The sequence below is a fragment of the Bubalus kerabau genome, chromosome 5, assembly GCF_029407905.1.
Source record: "Bubalus kerabau isolate K-KA32 ecotype Philippines breed swamp buffalo chromosome 5, PCC_UOA_SB_1v2, whole genome shotgun sequence".
Taxonomy (NCBI): Eukaryota; Metazoa; Chordata; class Mammalia; order Artiodactyla; family Bovidae; genus Bubalus; species Bubalus kerabau.
Window position 1 is genome coordinate 123,924,454 of NC_073628.1, and position 18,913 is coordinate 123,943,366.

An 18,913-nucleotide genomic window follows, 5' to 3' on the forward strand; every position below is an offset into this window, starting at 1 on the left:
CATAGAGAATATACAGATACCAAGTGGGAAGGTGGGAGGGGTGGGAGGAACTGGGAGACTGGGACTGACATATATACAGTATAGATACTGTGAATAAAACAGATTAACTAATGAAAACACACTGTATAGCTCAGGGAACTCTTACTCAGTGCTCTGCAGTGATCCAAATGGAAAGGAAATTCAAAAAGGAGGGATTATGTGTATATACATAGCTGATTCATTTTACTGTACAGAAGAAGACTACATTGTAAAGCAAATATACTCCAGTAAAAAATTAATAGAAAAGAAAAAAAAAGGATGCTTTCAAGGACCCAGGGAACCACCCAGCCAGACCTACTGAGTGGAATCTTCCAATAACTGCAGGCAGCCAATGAAGTTGATGGCCTGGTATTAGTAATATCTCCTCTGGGCCATGCCCTTGAGCACATGGCAGCCTTGGGATGACTTATGATAAGGATATTGCACCAGACCACACCCCCGAGCAACTGAAGAAACAGGAGGAAAGCCAGGATATCACTTTCAGTAGATGAATACTAAGCAGCTTCATATTATTGAAGCATTACCCAGCAATACAGGCCACCTAGCTAAGGACAATTTTAAAATATAAATGTTAGTATTTGTCAAAGTGTATACATAAATCTGAACTGAAAGTCAACAGCAAATTATTTTACAAGTTCATGTCCTGGAAAACTTCTTTACCCTGATTCGAGGACACAAGCACTTGTTCCAGAGTTTTTGGAATTGATATGGCTCAGAATGCCTGCATATTTACAAAACTCTGTCATCCATAAATGAGCTGGAAAATACCACATACGTGTAGCCTTGTTGATGAGATTTAATGAGAATACACAATGTGCTAGGCACTGGCTGGACGTGTTATATGCCTACATAATCTTCATGACCCACATTCCAAACCATGTCTTTTTAATATAACTGAATGTGTTTTCTAAATGTAGTAGTATCATTTGTTAAAACATTTTTACTTTTATAAGAGGCTGTTGAAGTTAGCAAGAAATGGTACCAAAGTTCATAATGTATTTATATTTAGAAATCATTTGTACATAAAACAAAGGTGAATTGAATTTTTTATTAGAAAAAACGCCATATTTTATAGATCACCATTTATGAGAATCCTACCAAAACACTACAACAAACTGGCCTTGACGAGAAACAGCACAGTGACAGAAAGCGCAAAGCACGACACCTCTGAGGGGCCTGTGGCCCGGCCAATCGAAGGTCAACACACGACGCCCACCACACCACACACACACGAACGGCTTATGTAAGTGAGCCAAGATTTAGAAAACACATGGAGGGGGAACACACCCACACACGTATCTGTGTGCATGTTTTCCTTAAAAACACGTAACAGGGTTTCCTTCATTTTACTCAACTCAAAGAAACTCTTGATCTAAAATTATTCCATGTCTAACATTATACAAAAGAAATATCATAAAGCAAAAGTTTACATTTTCCTGGGAGCTGTCCCTTGCAAGAAAATGTTACTTGCATTTTTTAGTGTAAAATCCACATAAAAACAGGAGTTGTAATATAGTGCTTGCCATTTAAGTGTAACATTGCCAAAATGCTTTATACAGGACTATTTTACATTACAGAAGAGGAATATCAATGTAGAGGTAATCAGTGCTTCCAAACTTTTCTAATTTTCTACAGGGGAGATCTAAATAGTCAATGTATTTCTATTTAAAAGGAGTTTTCTTCCCTCTGGAACGGTGCTTGCTGATGAATAAAGACAAGCGCACAGTCACACTGCTTTCTGTTCAACAACTGCCACCTTCCAGGAGTCCTGACACACACGGGCTCTTCTACTGGACCCTACAGTTCTCGCTGCCCTTGGACTCCAGGCTGGCTTCTGGGCTGGGGGCGTGGCGGCCTCGCTTGGCTCTCAGGCCCTCCCTGGGGCTGCCCGCCGGACTTCTCTCAGGAAGATTACTGATGGAGAGAGATCTGGCAGTGGGATCTCGGAAGGCAGTGCCTGAATCCACTGGGCTCTGTTGAGAAACCTTGACCTGCAACACAAGTATGACAGTTAGAGGTCTAAAATCACATTCGCATTTCTACAACATGAAAAATAAAGTACTTATTTAGGTCATCACATTTGAAGTTCAATTCTTCCTCTAGGAGTTGTACACAGTTTGACTATTTCTTCTACCCTGAAAACAGGCCCCCAGCTAAACAGAGAAGCTAGAGAAAAGGGTGAGACACCACCTCTGATGAGCCACCTTAAAAAGCTTTCCTTGACATCTCTAATGACCAGACACTCGTTCCCAAGGCCACTGTGACCTTCTCAGATCAGAAGGTAAGCTCTCTGAGGGCAAAGACTATGTCCTCTTTACCTCTGCATCCACAGTGCCCAGAATATGCTTAACTAATGGCAAACATTCAATATTTGTGTAAGAACCCAAACCAGCTTCCATTTATCTTACTCGATCCTCTATCATTCAAATAAATGTATTCCAGTGAGTCATAACAGTTTCATAAGGTGGAAGCTTTATTTACTAGAGCCTCTTCCTCACATAATAACATTTTAATCATTCTCCTTCCATTTAAAGTCCAGAAAAAAAAAGTAAGTTCCCTTTCCAATGTCCTGCCTTTTAAGAGAAAGGGGGGTCCCACTTTTAAGAGAAAAGGGGATCTCAAAAAATGTGAGACTTTAAGAAGTAGATGAGAGGGTAATGCATTACCAGGTAATGCAACACTGGTAAGGTTGAGATTTTCTGAGGTTTCTATAGTAGTGAGAAAAAATACGGGGTCAGGAGAGAGAGAGAGCAGGACAGATGAAATACAGAACAATGCCACAACCAAAGTGAAAGGGCAAGAGTAGGCGGTTCAGGCAGGAAGACCTTTAAGAAAAGAGGAAGGACCCTTAACCAGGGTGATACGTGTTCAGTACCAAGGAGGTACTGAGAAGCCCTGAGAAGCACCTCTGGGACAGACCACCCCCTGCCCAGCCGCCCGCCCGGGACCACCTTCTGAAGCAGAAGAAGAAAAGAATGGAAATTATTTCCCCGTGTATATTCTTTCCATAGGAAGTGTGTGGTTTTAAAAGGCAGCTAAATACTTTTCATTACAGAAAACATAGTAAATCTGGCCAACAGATCAGATCCCTGGAAAGGTTGCCTCTACCTCAGATGATGTGCAGCACACTTAAAAGGAGGGGCCTTGAAGGATCAGGACTTAATGGAAAATTACTGTCCATGGAAATTTGAAGGAAAAAAACAAGAGTTTTACTGGCACTCTATTCTTTCCTTTTTTTTTTTTTCTAAAGTAGAAAGCAATACAGAAGACAGACATTTCCCTTGAACCCGTGAGCTGCAGGAGAGTCAAACCTTTAATTGCTCCATTAAAAGACAGAGGAGGTAGGGAGAGAGACCGCACTGGGAAAAGAGAATCTGAGCTAGTAAAACTCCTTCTGAAACCCAACAGAATAGCCAAAGTCCACCCTTTGGCCTCCCCTTCCAGACTCAATTTCTTGATTCTGAATTGAGGAAACTGTAGTTGGTAATCAGAGTTTTAACTTTGGATTTGATCCTCCTGTTGGTTAGTTAGCCTCAGACTTATCCATAACTAGATGAGGTCAGGCTTCCCAGGTATTTAATCTATTAAGGGCACCCATACCCTAACTGTCTTACAAACCGTGTCTGTAGCCACAGTGGGGAGACAGCGGGTATGCAAACAGCTCATTGGAAAAGACACTCATAAGTAGGAAAAATGGTTAAGACCCCACTAAATTGCTGACAGGCCCTGTGGTGATGCCTCACAATCATCTCGTAGCTGGTGGACGGTTGTCTGGAGCTAACTCCCAGAGACAAAGCAGAGACTGATCCTCACCTATGCTGCATCTTACCCATGTTCCCCTTCGAACTTGTCAGCTGTCACTGACAGTTCTGTTAAATGATCTAGGAAATCTCTCAACATCCAGCCAGTGACTTCAGGCGAAGATTCATAATCTGAAGTTTCTAAGCAACCGCTTTAGGAAAGGATAACTTGCTATCTCTTTTTCCAAACTGAATGATGAAATATGCTCAGCAGATGAGGCAAGCATTTTATAAAGTGACTCAGAAAATGTTGAATTACATTAAAAATCAATAGGCTGGGTTTTGAAGGCTTGCATCTAATCACGAGTCCCCTGTAACCTCCTTTCAAGAGGAACCACCCGCCATTCATGTGCACAAGTGCACAAAATTGCTTAGCAATTCATAACCACTGGTGCCTGCTGCAGCCTATAGCCCCTGTACACGCAAGTCCGCAGGAAACCATGGTTACTGTTCTGTCCTCAGCAGATGCGACAGCAGTGTGCAAAGCAGGCCCCCTAGCGTGCAAAGCGCTCTGAGAAAATAAGTTCGAACTCCACATGAAAACTGCTTTACCATCAGTTCCTCATAAAAGAAGGGAAAGTGACCCCTGTGGTAATCTTATGAGGTGATTTCCTAACACACCTGTAAACATCTATCGTTGCAATTGCTTCAGGACGTTATCAGCTGCATTAATTTAGAAGGTATCTGCATTAGAAATGAGGACACAAGTAAGCTGTTAACATAATCAGCAACATCAGAGAAGGGGTACTGGAAAGAGCCAAGTACTTCATTTCAGGAATTAGACTGTGGTTAACAGCTTTGGTCAAGTCTGGAAGCTTCACTCTTTAAAGGCACTAGTTACTTTACGGAAAAGAAACCGTTCTTACGGTCCCTGGAGAGTTCGGACCTACTCCAGTACACTTCAGTGTTCTTCAGTTCCCAACATTTAAAAGTTAACTCCAAACGTGAGTGAGTGAGAAAGGAAAATAGAGAAAGTGGGCTGGAGGTGGGAGGTGGGAGGACTGATGGGGAAGGGAAAGAAATACGTACAAAATAGCAGAATATTTCTAACTGTAAGTCATAGATGGGCCCATTTTAATGAGTGAAAGAAAATCTCAGACCCTTCTTCCTCAGCCCCCAGTTAACAAAATCTTGATTATAAGTTATGAACAAAACTCAACTGTAGATATAAACTCCTTAATCCTTAGAGCTCTTATATATCAGCATAACAAACATTTGCTTAAATGTTGCTTTGATGCAACTACTCGCCAAAGTCTTTGTACTTGGTACCTAAAATCCTAATGAGGAACACGCCTGCCCACTTAACAAGTATTATATTATACAAATAAGGGTTACTACACCTTCAAAGTTTTGTTGGCTGGGTCAGGGTAATCTGATTGAATACTTAAACTCTAACCAATAAGCAATGGAGAAGGAACTGGCAACCCACTCCAGTACTCTTGCCTGGAAAATCCCATGGATGGAGGAGCCTGGTAGGCTGCAGTCCATGGGGTCTGGAAGGGTCAGACACAACTGAGCAACTTCACTTTCACTTTTCACTTTCATGCATTGGAGAAGGAAATGGCAACCCACTCCAGTGTTCTTGCCTGGAGAATCCCAGGGACGGGGGAGCCTGGTGCGCTGCTGTCTATGGGGTCACACAGGGTCAGACATGACTGAAGCGACTTAGCAGCAGCAGCAACCAATAAGCAAAGTACAATCACAATATTAAAAACAAAAATTCTGTAAGCTATTCCAGAAACTTCCAACAAGATTCCTGTGATCCCTAGTCTGAGAAACAATAGGAAAAGAGCAAGACTGGAGCTGAGAGAGAGAGGTGTTAACCCCAGGTAGGTTCAATCTTTATTGAGTCTTATTTTCTTCATCCTTTTATAATAACTACTTACAAGAGTTCAATAAAATAAAATAAGACTGAGTTCCCTAAAATGCATGTACTTTGCAGACATAAATGGTAGCTGCTGGTATGGCTATGAAACAAACACACTCTGTGCTTTAAATAACTTGACTGGGCTGTTTGCAAGGTGCAGAGAGGCCCCTAAGATTCCAACCCTTTCTCACTTCAACAATCAAAATAGAGACATCCACAAACAGAGCCCCTTTCTTTAGACATCAACTGAAATATGTGCTTTTTGTAGACAGTCAAGGAGTAACAAACACTAAGAATCACAGGCAGGGGCAGAGGGGTGAGAGGGAGCCTGTAAACAAGCAAAGACCACTGCCTGTGCTGCGTCCTTCCACGGTTCTGCCCAAAACTCGCTAACACACCCTTGGAGCTCCGCTCTGACAACACCGTTTGCCATCAGACTGTTGATCAGCAGCCTGCTGGGTCAAGGATGAGACTGTGCGGCAGGATAACACGACACCTGTCCTCGCATCTGCTTGCTACTCTCCTCACTCCTGACTTATTTATACCACGGGGAGAAGGTCAGACTTTGAAGAGCTCCTGAGTCAGCCGGTGCAGTGTCAAAGCCTTGCCCAGATGCCGCTCTCATTTCCTGGATTTCACGCAGTAGATACATGTTCACGGAGTTTACCTTTTGTGATCTGCTGCCACCAGCTGTTGGTTTGGAGGTCTCGGTGAGATTTTCTTTGTCGAGACTTGGCGGGGATGCTGCTAACTTCTGGGCAGCAAGGCGGGGGCTGGTCCTGGTTGCCATGGTTGTCCTCCGCAGGATGTAGGGGCTGGTCTTTCCGGTTGGGATGTCGGCAAACCCTAAGGGCACAAAACTGATTGTCAGCACTGCTGGCTGCGATTCCATCAGCCTCCCCGGTGGGAGTGCTACTCACGAGTGACATCATGAGTGAGCAAGGGTAAGGGTGACTCCAAAACCACTTCCTCCCCGCCGCAGTGGGTAGCGGACCCATTTTATTCATAATTACCCTGGGAGGCAGCAAACAGTAAATCCCTAACAGGTGGGGTGTTTTTTTTTTTCTTATTAGAAAATAAGAAACAACATGGGGGAAAGGGAGGTGGGGACGGAAATAATATTAAAGAGAAAAAAGTTCTTCCTGCTTCTACTAAGAACAAATCGGCAGGCCTTCCTGTGAGACGGACTGGAGGGGAAAATAAGGCGGGTAAAATGGAAAGAGACAGGCAAAAGAAAAGGCCTGCTCTTGTGGAAAGGGGGAAAATGTGGAGTCACAACAGCTACTTGCAGTGACTACTCTCACGTAGAAAGACTGGATGGGAGGAGAGTCTGGATCTTGCTAAGAGCGATCTCCCTCGGCATCATCTCCCCCCATAGAGGGAACTGACGCAACTTCTGATGACCAAGAGGAGAACAGCAATCCCGAGGACACTAAAAGAAAGCATGTCACACAGGCTCAGAACAGCTTTAAAGTAACTACATTAACTACAAGAGCCTGTGTTTTGGCTTTGTTTTGAACCCTTTACCTACAAATAAAAAACAGTAATGAAAAAAAGCAAGCTAACTATTTGGAGATTAGATTTCCTAAGGGTTAGAATTACTCAGAATAGTGCCTTCAAACCATCTATGGCAAAAAAAAAAAAAAAAAACTTTCTTCCTTTTTTCCCCCCCAAATCATTTCCCAGAATTTTTCCTATATTAGTTTCATGTGTACAACACAGTGATTCACAAGTTTTAAAGGTTATATTCCATTTAGTTGTTATAAAATACTGGCTACATTACTGGGTCTATTCACTATGCTGAATGACATATCCTTGTAGCCTATTTATTTCAAACATAGTCATCTGTACCTCTTAATCTCCTGCACCCATCTTGCCCCTCCCCCTGTCCTCGCTCCACTGGTAACCACTGGTTTGTTTTCTATATCCCAGAATTCATTTTTAAAAATAAATAGTTATTGGAGTATAGTTGCTTTACAATGTTGTGTTAATTCTACTGTACAGCAAAGTGAATCAGCCATACGTATACGTGTAACCCCTCTCTTTGGAACTGCGCTCCCATTTAGGTCACCACAGAGCACTCAGTAGAGTCCCTGTGCCATACAGCGTGTGCTGCTTTAGTCAATTAGCTGTGTCCGACTCTTGCTGACCCTTTGGACTGTGGCCCACCAGGCTCCCCTGTCCATGGGATTTCCCAGGCAAGAGTACAGAGTGGGTCACCAGGCCCTCCTCCAGGGGATCTTCCCGATCCAGGAGTGGAACGCTGGTCTCCTGCATTGGTAGGCGGACTCTTTATTTATCATTCATAAAGAATATTATTTATTCTTTATCACCTGGGAGGCCCATGCTATACAGTAGGTTCTCATTAGTTACCTATTTTATACACAGGATCAACAATGTCATATGTCTATATATATATATGTCAGTACTAATCTCCCAATTCATCCTGCCTCCCCGCTTTTCCTCTTGGTGTCCATATGTTTGTTCTCTACTTCCGTGTCTCTATTTCAGCTCTATCAATAAGACCATCTATACCAATTTTTTCAGATACCACATATACGCATTAATATATGATATTTGTTTTTCTCTAGTTCTATGGGAAAGAAGAGGGGTGGGGAGTAATCTCTCATCTGCTGTGGAATGATACTTTTGTATAATACAATAAGAATGAGTATAATAAAAACTGATTATGTGCTTGGATATTGAAAACAGCGAAATAGCAAATGGCTATGAAAATTTTAAACTCTAACTCATGATTTCTATACATTGTTTTGGTCATGGGCCAGTAACAAATGTTCCTAGACTGGCCCCAGTCTCTGGGCTACACGTTGAAGAACACTGGGTTAAAAAAAAAAAAAAACGTGGTAAGCAGCTCCAGCCAGGAGCCAGCATCATGGGGCCCCTCCTTCAGCTCCCCTACTACCTGGGTTGCACAACACTGAAGGTGGGAAACTTGAAGGGTTATCTTCAATATGGGGATTTTCAGCACAGAAATATCAAATTCCAAACAGTTTTCTGACAGTTATTTTTCAAATCTCCTAGCATTTTTTATACTGTGACATAAGCAATTAGATCTGTCATTCTCTCACGACAGAAAAGAAAGTATATACCTTACCAATTTAACAGTGGACTATTGCTTCTGAAGATTAATTAGGACCATGGCATAATAACCTCAAAATACAAATGCTTCTTTTCTTTTTGTATGTGAATTATTTTAAAAGGACACAAATACTTTTAAAATTATGTCATACCTTTCTTTACAACTTCTGGAAGCCCCTCTGGCTCAAATTCAACATCTTCTGCATCCTCTGCAGGGTGAGTACCACTTTTGATGCCTTTCCTGCCTTTTTTAGAAAATGTCTCTGGTGTAGAAGGCGTGGTTTCTCCCCCATCCTCCCGAATCCCACTGGACCTCTGCCTTTTGCCTGAAGATTTATTTTGGCCGGTTGGTAACTTCTTTTCAGTGGCAGAAGGGACTGGGGATGGTCCTGGAGCAACTGAATTCACCAAAGGAGAATTCCGAAGATTCAGTTTAGATTGTTGTGAACTCAGACGAGCAACTTGTGTTTCTAACATCTCCTTGGCTTTCTCTAACTTCTCATGGCTTATAAGCAGGGAACAGTATTTATCCAGGTATTCATCTGCCTCCTTGGTTTTTTCTTCAAGGGTTTCTTTCAGTTCTTTCATTTCAGTTCTTAATTCGTTGACATTGGCATCTACAACCGTATCTGTCAAAAGAAAAATGACAAATCATTTGTAACGTGACACTTCTCTAGTTAACATTGGGCACCATCAAGCAGATAACCTTAGACTTGCTCTTGATTTTTTTTATTTTGGAAACGGGGGAAAATGTAGATACAGATGGTTCTTATACTTCAAACAGCTCTTGTTTGGGAGGGATTGTATCAAGATACATATTCTAGCGAGTTACATACTTATTGTTGTTTACTGGCTAAGTCATGCCCAGTTCTTTTGAGACCCCACAGACTGTAGCCCACCAGGCTACTCTGTCCATGGGATTTCCTAGGCAAGAATACTGGAGTGGGTTGTCATTTCCTTCTCCAGGGATTGAACCCGCATCTCCTCCTCGGCAGGCAGATCCTTCACCACTTTGTAGGCAGAGTCTTCAGCCAACAGGGGAGCCCACATACTTACTGGGATAGTTTAAATATAACCCATCAATCTCTCAAACTCAGATTTCAGCCAATCCATCAAACCACCTTGTAGTTATCATACTATATAAAATGAATGAATTTATTGCACCCTCTATATTCCTCTGTCCATCCTTTCTATTTTAAGTGAATGAATGAACAGTAAAAGTCGACAGAGAATATAAAGTCATGGTTGTAAAGGCTTTGGGAGACAGTTCAGTTGCTCAGTCATGTCTTACTCTTTGCGACCCCATGGACTGCAACACGCCAGGCCTCCCTGTCCATCACTAACTCCCAGAGTTTACTCAGACTCATATCCCTTGAGTCTGTGATGCTATCCAACCATCTCATCCTCTGTCATCCCCTTCTCCTCCTGCCCTCAATCTTTCCCAGCATCAGGGTCTTTTCTAATCAGTCAGCCCTTCACATCAGGTGGCCAAAGTACTGGCGTTTCAGCTTCAGCATCAGTCCTTCCAATGAATATTCAGGACTGATTTCCTTTAGGTTGGATCTCCTTGCAGTCCAAGGGACTCTCAAGAGTCTTCTGCAACACCACAGTTTACAAGCATCAATTCTTCAGCGCTCAGCTTTCTTTATAGTCCAACTCTCACATCCATACATGACCACTGGAAAAAGCATAGCCTTGACTACATAGACCTTTGTTGGCAAAGTAATGTCCCTGCTTTTTAATATGCTGTCTAGGTTGGTCATAACTTTCCTTCCAAGGAGTGTCTTTTAATTTCATGGCTGCAGTCACCATCTGCAGTGATTTTTAGCCCCAAAATTAAAGTCTGTCACTGTTTCCACTGTTTCCCCATCTATTCGCCATGAAGTGATGAGACCAGATGCCATGATCTTAGTTTTCTGAATGTTTAGTTTTCAGCCAACTTTTTCACTCTTGTCTTTCACTTTCATCAAGAGGCTCTTTAGTTCTTCTTCATTCTCTGCCATAGGGTGGTATCATCTGCATACCTGAGGTTACTGATATTTCTCCCTTGATTCCAGCTTGTGCTTTATCCAGTCCAGCATTTCTCATGATGTACTCTGCATATAAGTTAAATAAGCAGGTTGACAATATACAGCCTTGACGTACTCCTTTCCTGATCCCTTACGATTATACAAAGGAAGTGACAAATAGATTCAAGGGATTAGATCTGATAGACAGAGTGGCTGAAGAGCTATGGATAGAGGTTCATGACATTGTACAGGAGGCAATGATCAAGACCATTTCCAAGAAAAAGAAATGCAAAAAGGCATAATGGTTGTCTGAGGAGGCCTTACAAATAGCTGTGAAAAGAAGAGAAGCGAAAGGCAAAAGAGAAAAGGAATGAGATACCCATTTGAATGCAGAGTTCCAAAGAATAGCAAGGAGAGATAAGAAAGCCTTCCTCAGCGATCAATGCAAAGAAATAGACGAAAACAACAGAATGGGAAAGACTAGAGATATCTTCAAGAAAATCAGAGACACCAAGGGAACAATTCCTGCAAAGATGGGCACAATAAAGGACAGAAATGGTATGGACCTAACAAAAGCAGAAGATATTAAGAAGAGGTGGCAAGAATACACAGAACTGTACAAAAATGATCTTCATGACACAGATAAGCACAATGATGTGATCACTCACCTGGAGCCAGACATCCTAGAATGCAAAGTCAAGTGGGCCTTAGGAAGCATCACTACAAACAAAGCTGGTAGAGGTGATGGAATTCCAGTTGAGCTATTTCAAATCCTAAAAGATGATGCTGTGAAAGTGCTCCACTCAATATGCAAGCAAATCTGGAAAACTCGGCAGTGACCACAGGACTTGAAAAGGTCAGTTTTTATTCCAATCCCAAAGAAAGGCAATGCCAAAGAATGCTCAAACTACTGCACAATTGCACTCATCTCACAGGCTAGTAAAGTAATGCTCAAAATTCTCCAAGCCAGGCTTCAACAGTACATGAACTTAGAAATTCCAGATGTTCAAGCTGGTTTTAGAAAAGGCAGAGGAACCAGAGATCAAATTGCCAACATCTACTGGATCATCGAAAAAGCAAGAGAGTTCCAGAAAAACATCTATTTCTGCTTTATTGAATATGCCAAAGCCCTGTGTGGATCACAACAAATTGTGGACAATTCTTCAAGAGATGGGAATATCAGACCACCAGACCTGCCTCCTGAAAAATCTGTATGCAGGTCAGGAAGCAACAGTTAGAACTGGACATGGAACAACAGACTGGTTCCAAATCGGGAAAGGAGTATGTCAAGGCTGTATACTGGGATACAGGCAGGGGCCAATGAAAAGACAAGTCCAAAGAAGTGCTGAAAACTGCGTGGAGGCAATGGAGGATCTGACGGACAAGGGTTTGAAGGACACTACATGGGAAGATGTCTCAGTCACTTGCAGCTGCCTGGTTGGTGTTGATTCCATCCTTGAAGCCCCAGTCCCTTCTGCCTACTCTTCTCAGCAGGGAACACTGTGGACCCCTCACCCCTGCCAAGCTATGTACGGTCCAGAAAAGCCATGCGTACTATATTTGCCGTCATCTATCCATACAGAAAAAGCATTCCACTCTAGGGGTGTATGTAGAGAAAAGTGACAAAAAGCGTTGTCACTTTGTTTCATTGTATCTACATACCCAAAAATATAGTCCCCAACCTTTCTATTTAGTAGGGCCATGGATACCAGAATCATCTGTTGGTAAATTACCAGTGCCAGCTCAGAGGCCAATCTTCTTTTGATGTAGGAACTATGTAATGGACATCCACATGAATAACTCTTCTTGGAAAGGCTCATTAGCAAACAGGGCTGCCAGGTTTTTGTACGTTTGATAGAACAGAAGGTGCAGTCGTTCTCTTTTTAAAATGCAGGCTTCATTCTGAATCCCATTAATGACCCTAGCCCGAGCACAAAATTCAGAAATTGGAAAACGGTCCGCCGCTCAATCTCGGCGTGCTGCCACAGAACGGAGCACTAACCACGCTTCCGGGGCAGACACACCAGTGTGTGACATCACTAGTCGGCGCCAGTGAGGGCTTGTCGCTGTGTATGTGACGTCACTAGTCGGCGCCAGAGAGGGCTTATCGATGTGTGCCCGGCTAGCACCCACCTTCTCTCTGTTTCTCCTGTGCAGCTTCAAGATGAGATAGTTCTTTCTGCAACATCACCTTTTCCTCTTCCAGCTGTTTACAGGATTTCATCAACAACTTTATTTTACTCTGGGCACGATCGTTTTCCTTCTTCAATTTATCTGCATGTTTTAGATTTTCCATCTACAAAACAAAAGCAATTCCACTTAAAAACCTTGAATTGCTTTTCGTGAGCATATGGAAAAATAACAATGAGATATAACTAAGAATCATATGCTGTAAGTTTAAGAACAAGACAAAACATCTAAAGATGCATAAAACAATTCCTCGTCTCTGTTCAGTGTCCTAAGTCCCCCAGCAAACACGGTCTTTGTCACTCCCTTTCTTAAGATAATGTCCTACTAAGTAAGTAGCCCAGTGTATCTGTGTTTATCCAATGGGAGGCACACCCGGGAGGTGGGGGCGCGGGTCCATGGACATATTCTTGGTGGGCAGAACACTCCGGATGAGAGGACTGTGTCCCATTTGCCATTCTGTGCCGTTGCAATTTCAATGCCTCAGATGACATTTGCCGAGTCACACCAGACGAAGGCCAGAGATGTGGCTCACAACACTAATTTAAAACCAAATGATATTATGGTTTATAACATAAATTTAAATGTTATAGTAACTCAAACAAAAAGTGAACAGAATGGTGGGAGAATTATGTCATCAAGCACTTCTTAGTAGTACATGTTCATAGTTCCTTAAGCACAATTGCAAAATCAAAAAAACAAGTTCTGAAAATGATTTATAGGCAAAACTTGACCTGAACAGATATAAAGGAATTTACAGTCTTTATTTATCCCACCTTGTGAAAATATTCATACATATTGCTATAAAACTATGAATTTGATTATGAAGTATCACCCCAGACTCTGATAAGATATTATGTGATATGTGGCATATGCACTGCATTATCTAATATCTAAGAAATACAGAATTCTAAAACAATATAGCTCTAAGAGTTTCTGATAAGAGATCATAAACATACAAAGGCAGACCAAACTATCAAAAAAAAGAAAGAAGCAGCTTAGCAGCACATTGATGTTACAAGTCGATTTCCCTCTTTGTACATTTCACCTTGAAATAATTTCATCAGCAATGTTGCAATAAATCTGCACTTTCAGAATTTTCTATTTCTGATTCCAAACATAAATGGATTAGAGACAGATTTAATTCAATTTCAACAATGCTTATCAACTTCAATAAAATTATGAGATTTGAATAGACTCAACTAACAATGTACCATTTTGTACATATATAAATAGACATTCCCCACAGTACAACTGTCAAAGATTTTAAAAAAGGAGAAAGTAAATTAAAAAGTAGACCTGAAGCAATTTCTTTCTGTTATTAAACCTAATATCTCTCATTTTGTAGCAACAGGACATTAGTGATCATTAATGTTATTTTAAACTTAGTTTGTATTTCCTTGGTATATTTCCTTCACCGTGATAATTGTATAAGACTATAAACATAAGAAATCTATACCTAGTTATCTTAACTTTTCTGAAAGATATTTACTTTCCAGGTTCATATTTTACATTCTGGATGGCATTTGTTTTATGCAAAGTATTTGTGGGAATCAAATCAGCCTCGTTCTCTAGGTAGAACTACTATAGGACTTCCTATACTCTAACAATGGAACTTTCCAGGTGGTACAGTGGTAAAGAATCTGCCTGCCAATGCAGGAGACGCAAGAAACATGGGTTGGATCCCTGGGTAGGGAAGATCCCCTGGAGTAGGAAACGGCAACCTATTCCAGTATTCTTGCCCAGAAAATTCCATGGACAGAGGAGCCCAGTGGGCTACAGTCCACGGGGTCACAAAGAGTTGGACATGACTGAGCAACTGAGCCCACACACATAGTCTAACAATACTGAGATTAGAGTTCACTTTTTTTTCTAAAGAAAAAAGTTTGATGGTCCCTGCATCGAGAGGAAGAGGAGAACGTACACATATGTATGGCTGGCCAAGTGCTTGGCCCACCTTGAGCCCCAAAGTCATGGGAAAGGTTTGGTGATAGTAGTGAACCTGAAGACCAATCATTAAGACTTGCACCAAATCATTATCTACGTCTGGAGGGGCTTGCCGTCCTCTGTTATAGGCTTGATCTTCATATCCACTTCTGGAAGTCTCTGACATCCTCTACTTTGACAGGATGCACTGAGTGATGAATAAAGTCTGCTCAAGCTATGGAACTGCATGCTGTCCCCTCTCATTTGTAGAAACAACTCAGCAGACAACTGATGAATGATTTTATTTATCACTACAAAAACTTTTTTCATGAAAATTAAAATGAAAACAATTTCATACCGCTAAAACCACTGTTACATATATGAGCCATTCTAAGTTATAAAGTAATGATAAGTGTACATACCTTGGTTTTCTCCAATTCTTCTAAAATCTCAGTGGTCGCTTTCAAAGAATTATTGAGTTCTTCTTTACTGGACTTTAAGAGGTCTATCTCCACCTTCTGTGAGCTGAGACATTCCTCCTTAGAAGTCAGTTTCTCTCGGTATGTCTGGATTTCCATTTCATGCTAGGGCAAAAAAATGTTACTTTAGCTAGGAGGCTCAAGTAAAAACATTATAAGGGAAACAAACAGAAAAGAAAACTGCTATTCCAAAGACCATGGTTTTTGGAACTCTCTCCAAGATGGAAATGTATTTTTTAAAAACTCAAGGCATAAAATAAGACACATGCAAATAACTGAGGGAAAGAAAGGGAAGTTAATAGAATGACACCATTCACAAAATTGTGAAGCATAATTATAATACACAACACTGGCTTCCTTGCAAAAAATGCCTCATCACCACCACCGACACATACTCTTCAGCTTGCCCAGTCACCAGACCACGCATTTTTACCTGTTTGTTTGTATCCAGAAGCAAAGCCTGATGTTTGTTTTCAGCTTCCTGAAGCCGTAGCCGATATTCAGCTATTTCTCCTCTCATCTTCCCTTGTTCTTCCATACGGTCTTTGTGTACACAATCCAAACTCTTCTTCAATTCACTATTTTCTAGCATGAGCTCCTTCAGTTGACCCTAATGAGAAAAACAATAAAATTATGGGAAGATAATTAGGAACCTGGACATATATATTTAGGAACACTGAGTATGGAAGGGAAAAAAATCATTTATAGGCAAGACAAAATCTACATAGAATTAGTGCTATAATCCTTAGCAATGTACAGTTGATGTTCTATAGCCACAGATTAAACATCTACAAATTTAACCAACTACAAAACAAAAATATTCCAACCTCCCCTCCCCCAAAACTCCAGACAGTTCCAAAAAGTCAAACTTGAATTTTCTGTGTACCAGGAATTTTCCACACAGCATTTACATTGTATTTACATATTCTAGTGAGTTACTTATTGCTGTTGTTTAGTCGCTCAGTCCTGTACAATTCTTTTCAACCCGATGGACTGGGGCCCACCAGGTTCCTCTGTCCATGAGGACTCTCCAGGCAAGAATACTGGAGTGGGTTGCTCTGGAAGATCCAGAGGATCTTCCCAACCCAGGTATCGAACCCAGGTCTCCCACACTGCAGGTGGATTCTTTACTGTCTGAGCCACCAGGGAAGTCCAAGAATACTGAAGTGGGTAGCCTATCTCTTCTCCAGGGGATCTTCCCGAACCGGGATCTCCTGCATTGCAGGCAGAGTATTTACAACTATTTACATAGTATTAGGTATTTTAAGTAATCCAGTATGGGCTTCCCAGGTGGCTCAGTGGTAAAGAATCCACCTGCCAATGCAGGCACAGAAGACTTGGGTTCGATCCCTGGGTCGGGAAGTTCCCCTGAAAGAGGAAATGGCAACCCACTGCAGTATTCTTGTCTGGAATATCCCAAGGACAGAGAAGCCTGGCAGGCTACTGTCTATGGAGTTGCAGAGTCGGACATGACTTAGCAACTGAGCACATGCAGGAGGATGTGTGTAGGTTATATGCAAACACTATGCCATTTTATATGAGGGACTTGAACATCTGTGAATTTTGGAACCTGGAGGGGCCTAGAACCCATCTCCTGTGGATACTGAGGGATGACTTAATTCACTTTAAATGGCGACTTCACCTCCAGGGGCAATTTCCTTTGTTCCAACCCCAGGTCACCTCCACAAGGAGCATGGGATCTCTGAAACCTCAACTTCACAACTAAGACACCCTGGACCAAACCTTCCTTGGCTCCCTTGGCTTCTCACTTTTTTAAGTACTTCTATTATGGTAATTTCTTGACCTCATCAACAGCACCACCACCACCTTTACACTCAAGCCCCCTTCCTTGGCCAGCTTACGTGCATCTTCTGTCACTTGAAGAATTTCCTTCCACATGCTCCCTACTCCTCTGCCCCTCTCTCCCTTCATGGTGCAGGACTAGCAAAACTGCAGCCCTAGAGGCATCTGGCTTCTCTGTGTGTGATCCCAAATAGCTGTTCCTACATGTGTTTATATACATGCTGTGTTCACTTTCTCATCAACCACTCCTCAACCCACTCCAACCTTTTATCCCAGCTCCTCCTGAAACAGCATCATCAAGCTCCATGTTACAAACCCCATTCTTTAGCCCTCATCTCTTTCAACCTCTGAGCAGAATCTGATGCTGCTGACCACTCCTTCAGTCCCAAGACAGCCTCCACCCGTGCCTTCAGGAACAGGACACTCTCCTGGTTTGCCTCCTCCTGTCTTCTCAGTTCCTTTGCTGGCTCTTCCTCCTGTCTCACCCTACTTGCTGGGGGGTCACCTGGGCTGGGCCCTGAGCCGCCTCTTCACCTTCTCTTCTCCATCTGTATTTTCTACCATCCTCATAATTTTTAAACACTACCTAATACTGTGAACTAGCCAAATTCATGTATCTTTCCTAAATCTTCCCTTCAATCACCAGCCTCCTGTGTTTTGTGTCACTTTAGATTGTACTCTAGTTCTTTACCATCTCTTCCTACTGCTCCAACCTTCTTGCATATTATTTTCCATCTGACTTCAGCCACAATGGTTTCCTTTCAATTTTGAAAATGTCCATAGGTATTTATAATTTCAGAGTTTTGTCGCCCGCCCCCCTCCCACCCCCCACCACCTTTTTGGCTGCTCCACGTGTTCTCAGCACACAGGATCTTCAACCTTCATCAAAGCATGCGGGATCTTTAGTTGAGGCATGTGAACTCTTAGTCGCAGCACATGGGACCTAATTCCCTGACCAGGGATTGCACCCAGGCCCCCGGCATTGGGAGCAGAGTCTTCGTCACTGGACCACCAGGGAAGTCCCTAATTTCAGAGATTTTGTCACACTGCTCTATAGACTTAGAAGGCTCCCTCCCTGGTTGTGTTCTTCACATGGTGACTTCTTGCCTTGCAGGTGGCATTCTCAGACAACCTTGTCTAAATTAGGTTGTTCCCTACTCCTATACCCAACTTCCCAAACATTCTACAGAAAGGATCTTGTTTCCTTTATCACACTTAACAGTTGTTTTTTTTTTTTTAATAATAATTTATTTATTTGGCAACACTGGGTCTTCACTGCTGCACACGGGCTTTCTCTAGTTGCAGTAAGAGGGGACTACTCTCTAGTTCTGGTGCCCGGACTTCTCACTGCAGCGGTATCTCCTATTGCGGAGCACAGGCTCAGTAGTTGGGCACATGGGCTTAGCTGCCTCAGGGTCTGTGGAATCTCCCCAGACCAGGGATCAAACCAGTGTTCCCTGCAGTGGCAGGCAGATTCTTAACCACTGGACTACCAGGGAAGTCTTATAGCACTCAAAGCATTTATGATTATTTTATACATTTCCTATGGAGTGATTTATTGTGTCGAGATGGTAAGCTCTGTGAGTGCAGGAACCACTGGATAGCTATCGTTCCCCATTCTATCCTCTGACCTTAGTAGTATTTACAGAATGAATAAAGCCATTGCAGACCAACATGCTCATTCATACATACGGCCTTCAAGCT

The 18,913-nt window shown here is 42.2% G+C and overlaps 1 protein-coding gene across 2 annotated transcripts in view; it reads right to left on the reverse strand.

Moving 5' to 3' along the window:
• Window positions 1–1,072: 1,072 nt before the first annotated feature.
• CENPF (centromere protein F) overlaps window positions 1,073–18,913 on the reverse strand; it is a 61,974-nt gene continuing 44,133 nt past the window's right edge. For both annotated transcript variants that reach the window (XM_055582970.1, XM_055582971.1), the window contains exons 15-20: window positions 15,840–16,016; window positions 15,350–15,511; window positions 12,948–13,110; window positions 8,958–9,434; window positions 6,374–6,552; window positions 1,073–2,030 (exon numbers count right to left, since the gene is read on the reverse strand). In XM_055582970.1, the coding sequence (XP_055438945.1) occupies window positions 1,827–2,030; window positions 6,374–6,552; window positions 8,958–9,434; window positions 12,948–13,110; window positions 15,350–15,511; window positions 15,840–16,016 (1,362 nt within the window). In that variant the 3' untranslated portion in view covers window positions 1,073–1,826. The remainder of the gene's footprint in view (window positions 2,031–6,373; window positions 6,553–8,957; window positions 9,435–12,947; window positions 13,111–15,349; window positions 15,512–15,839; window positions 16,017–18,913) is intronic.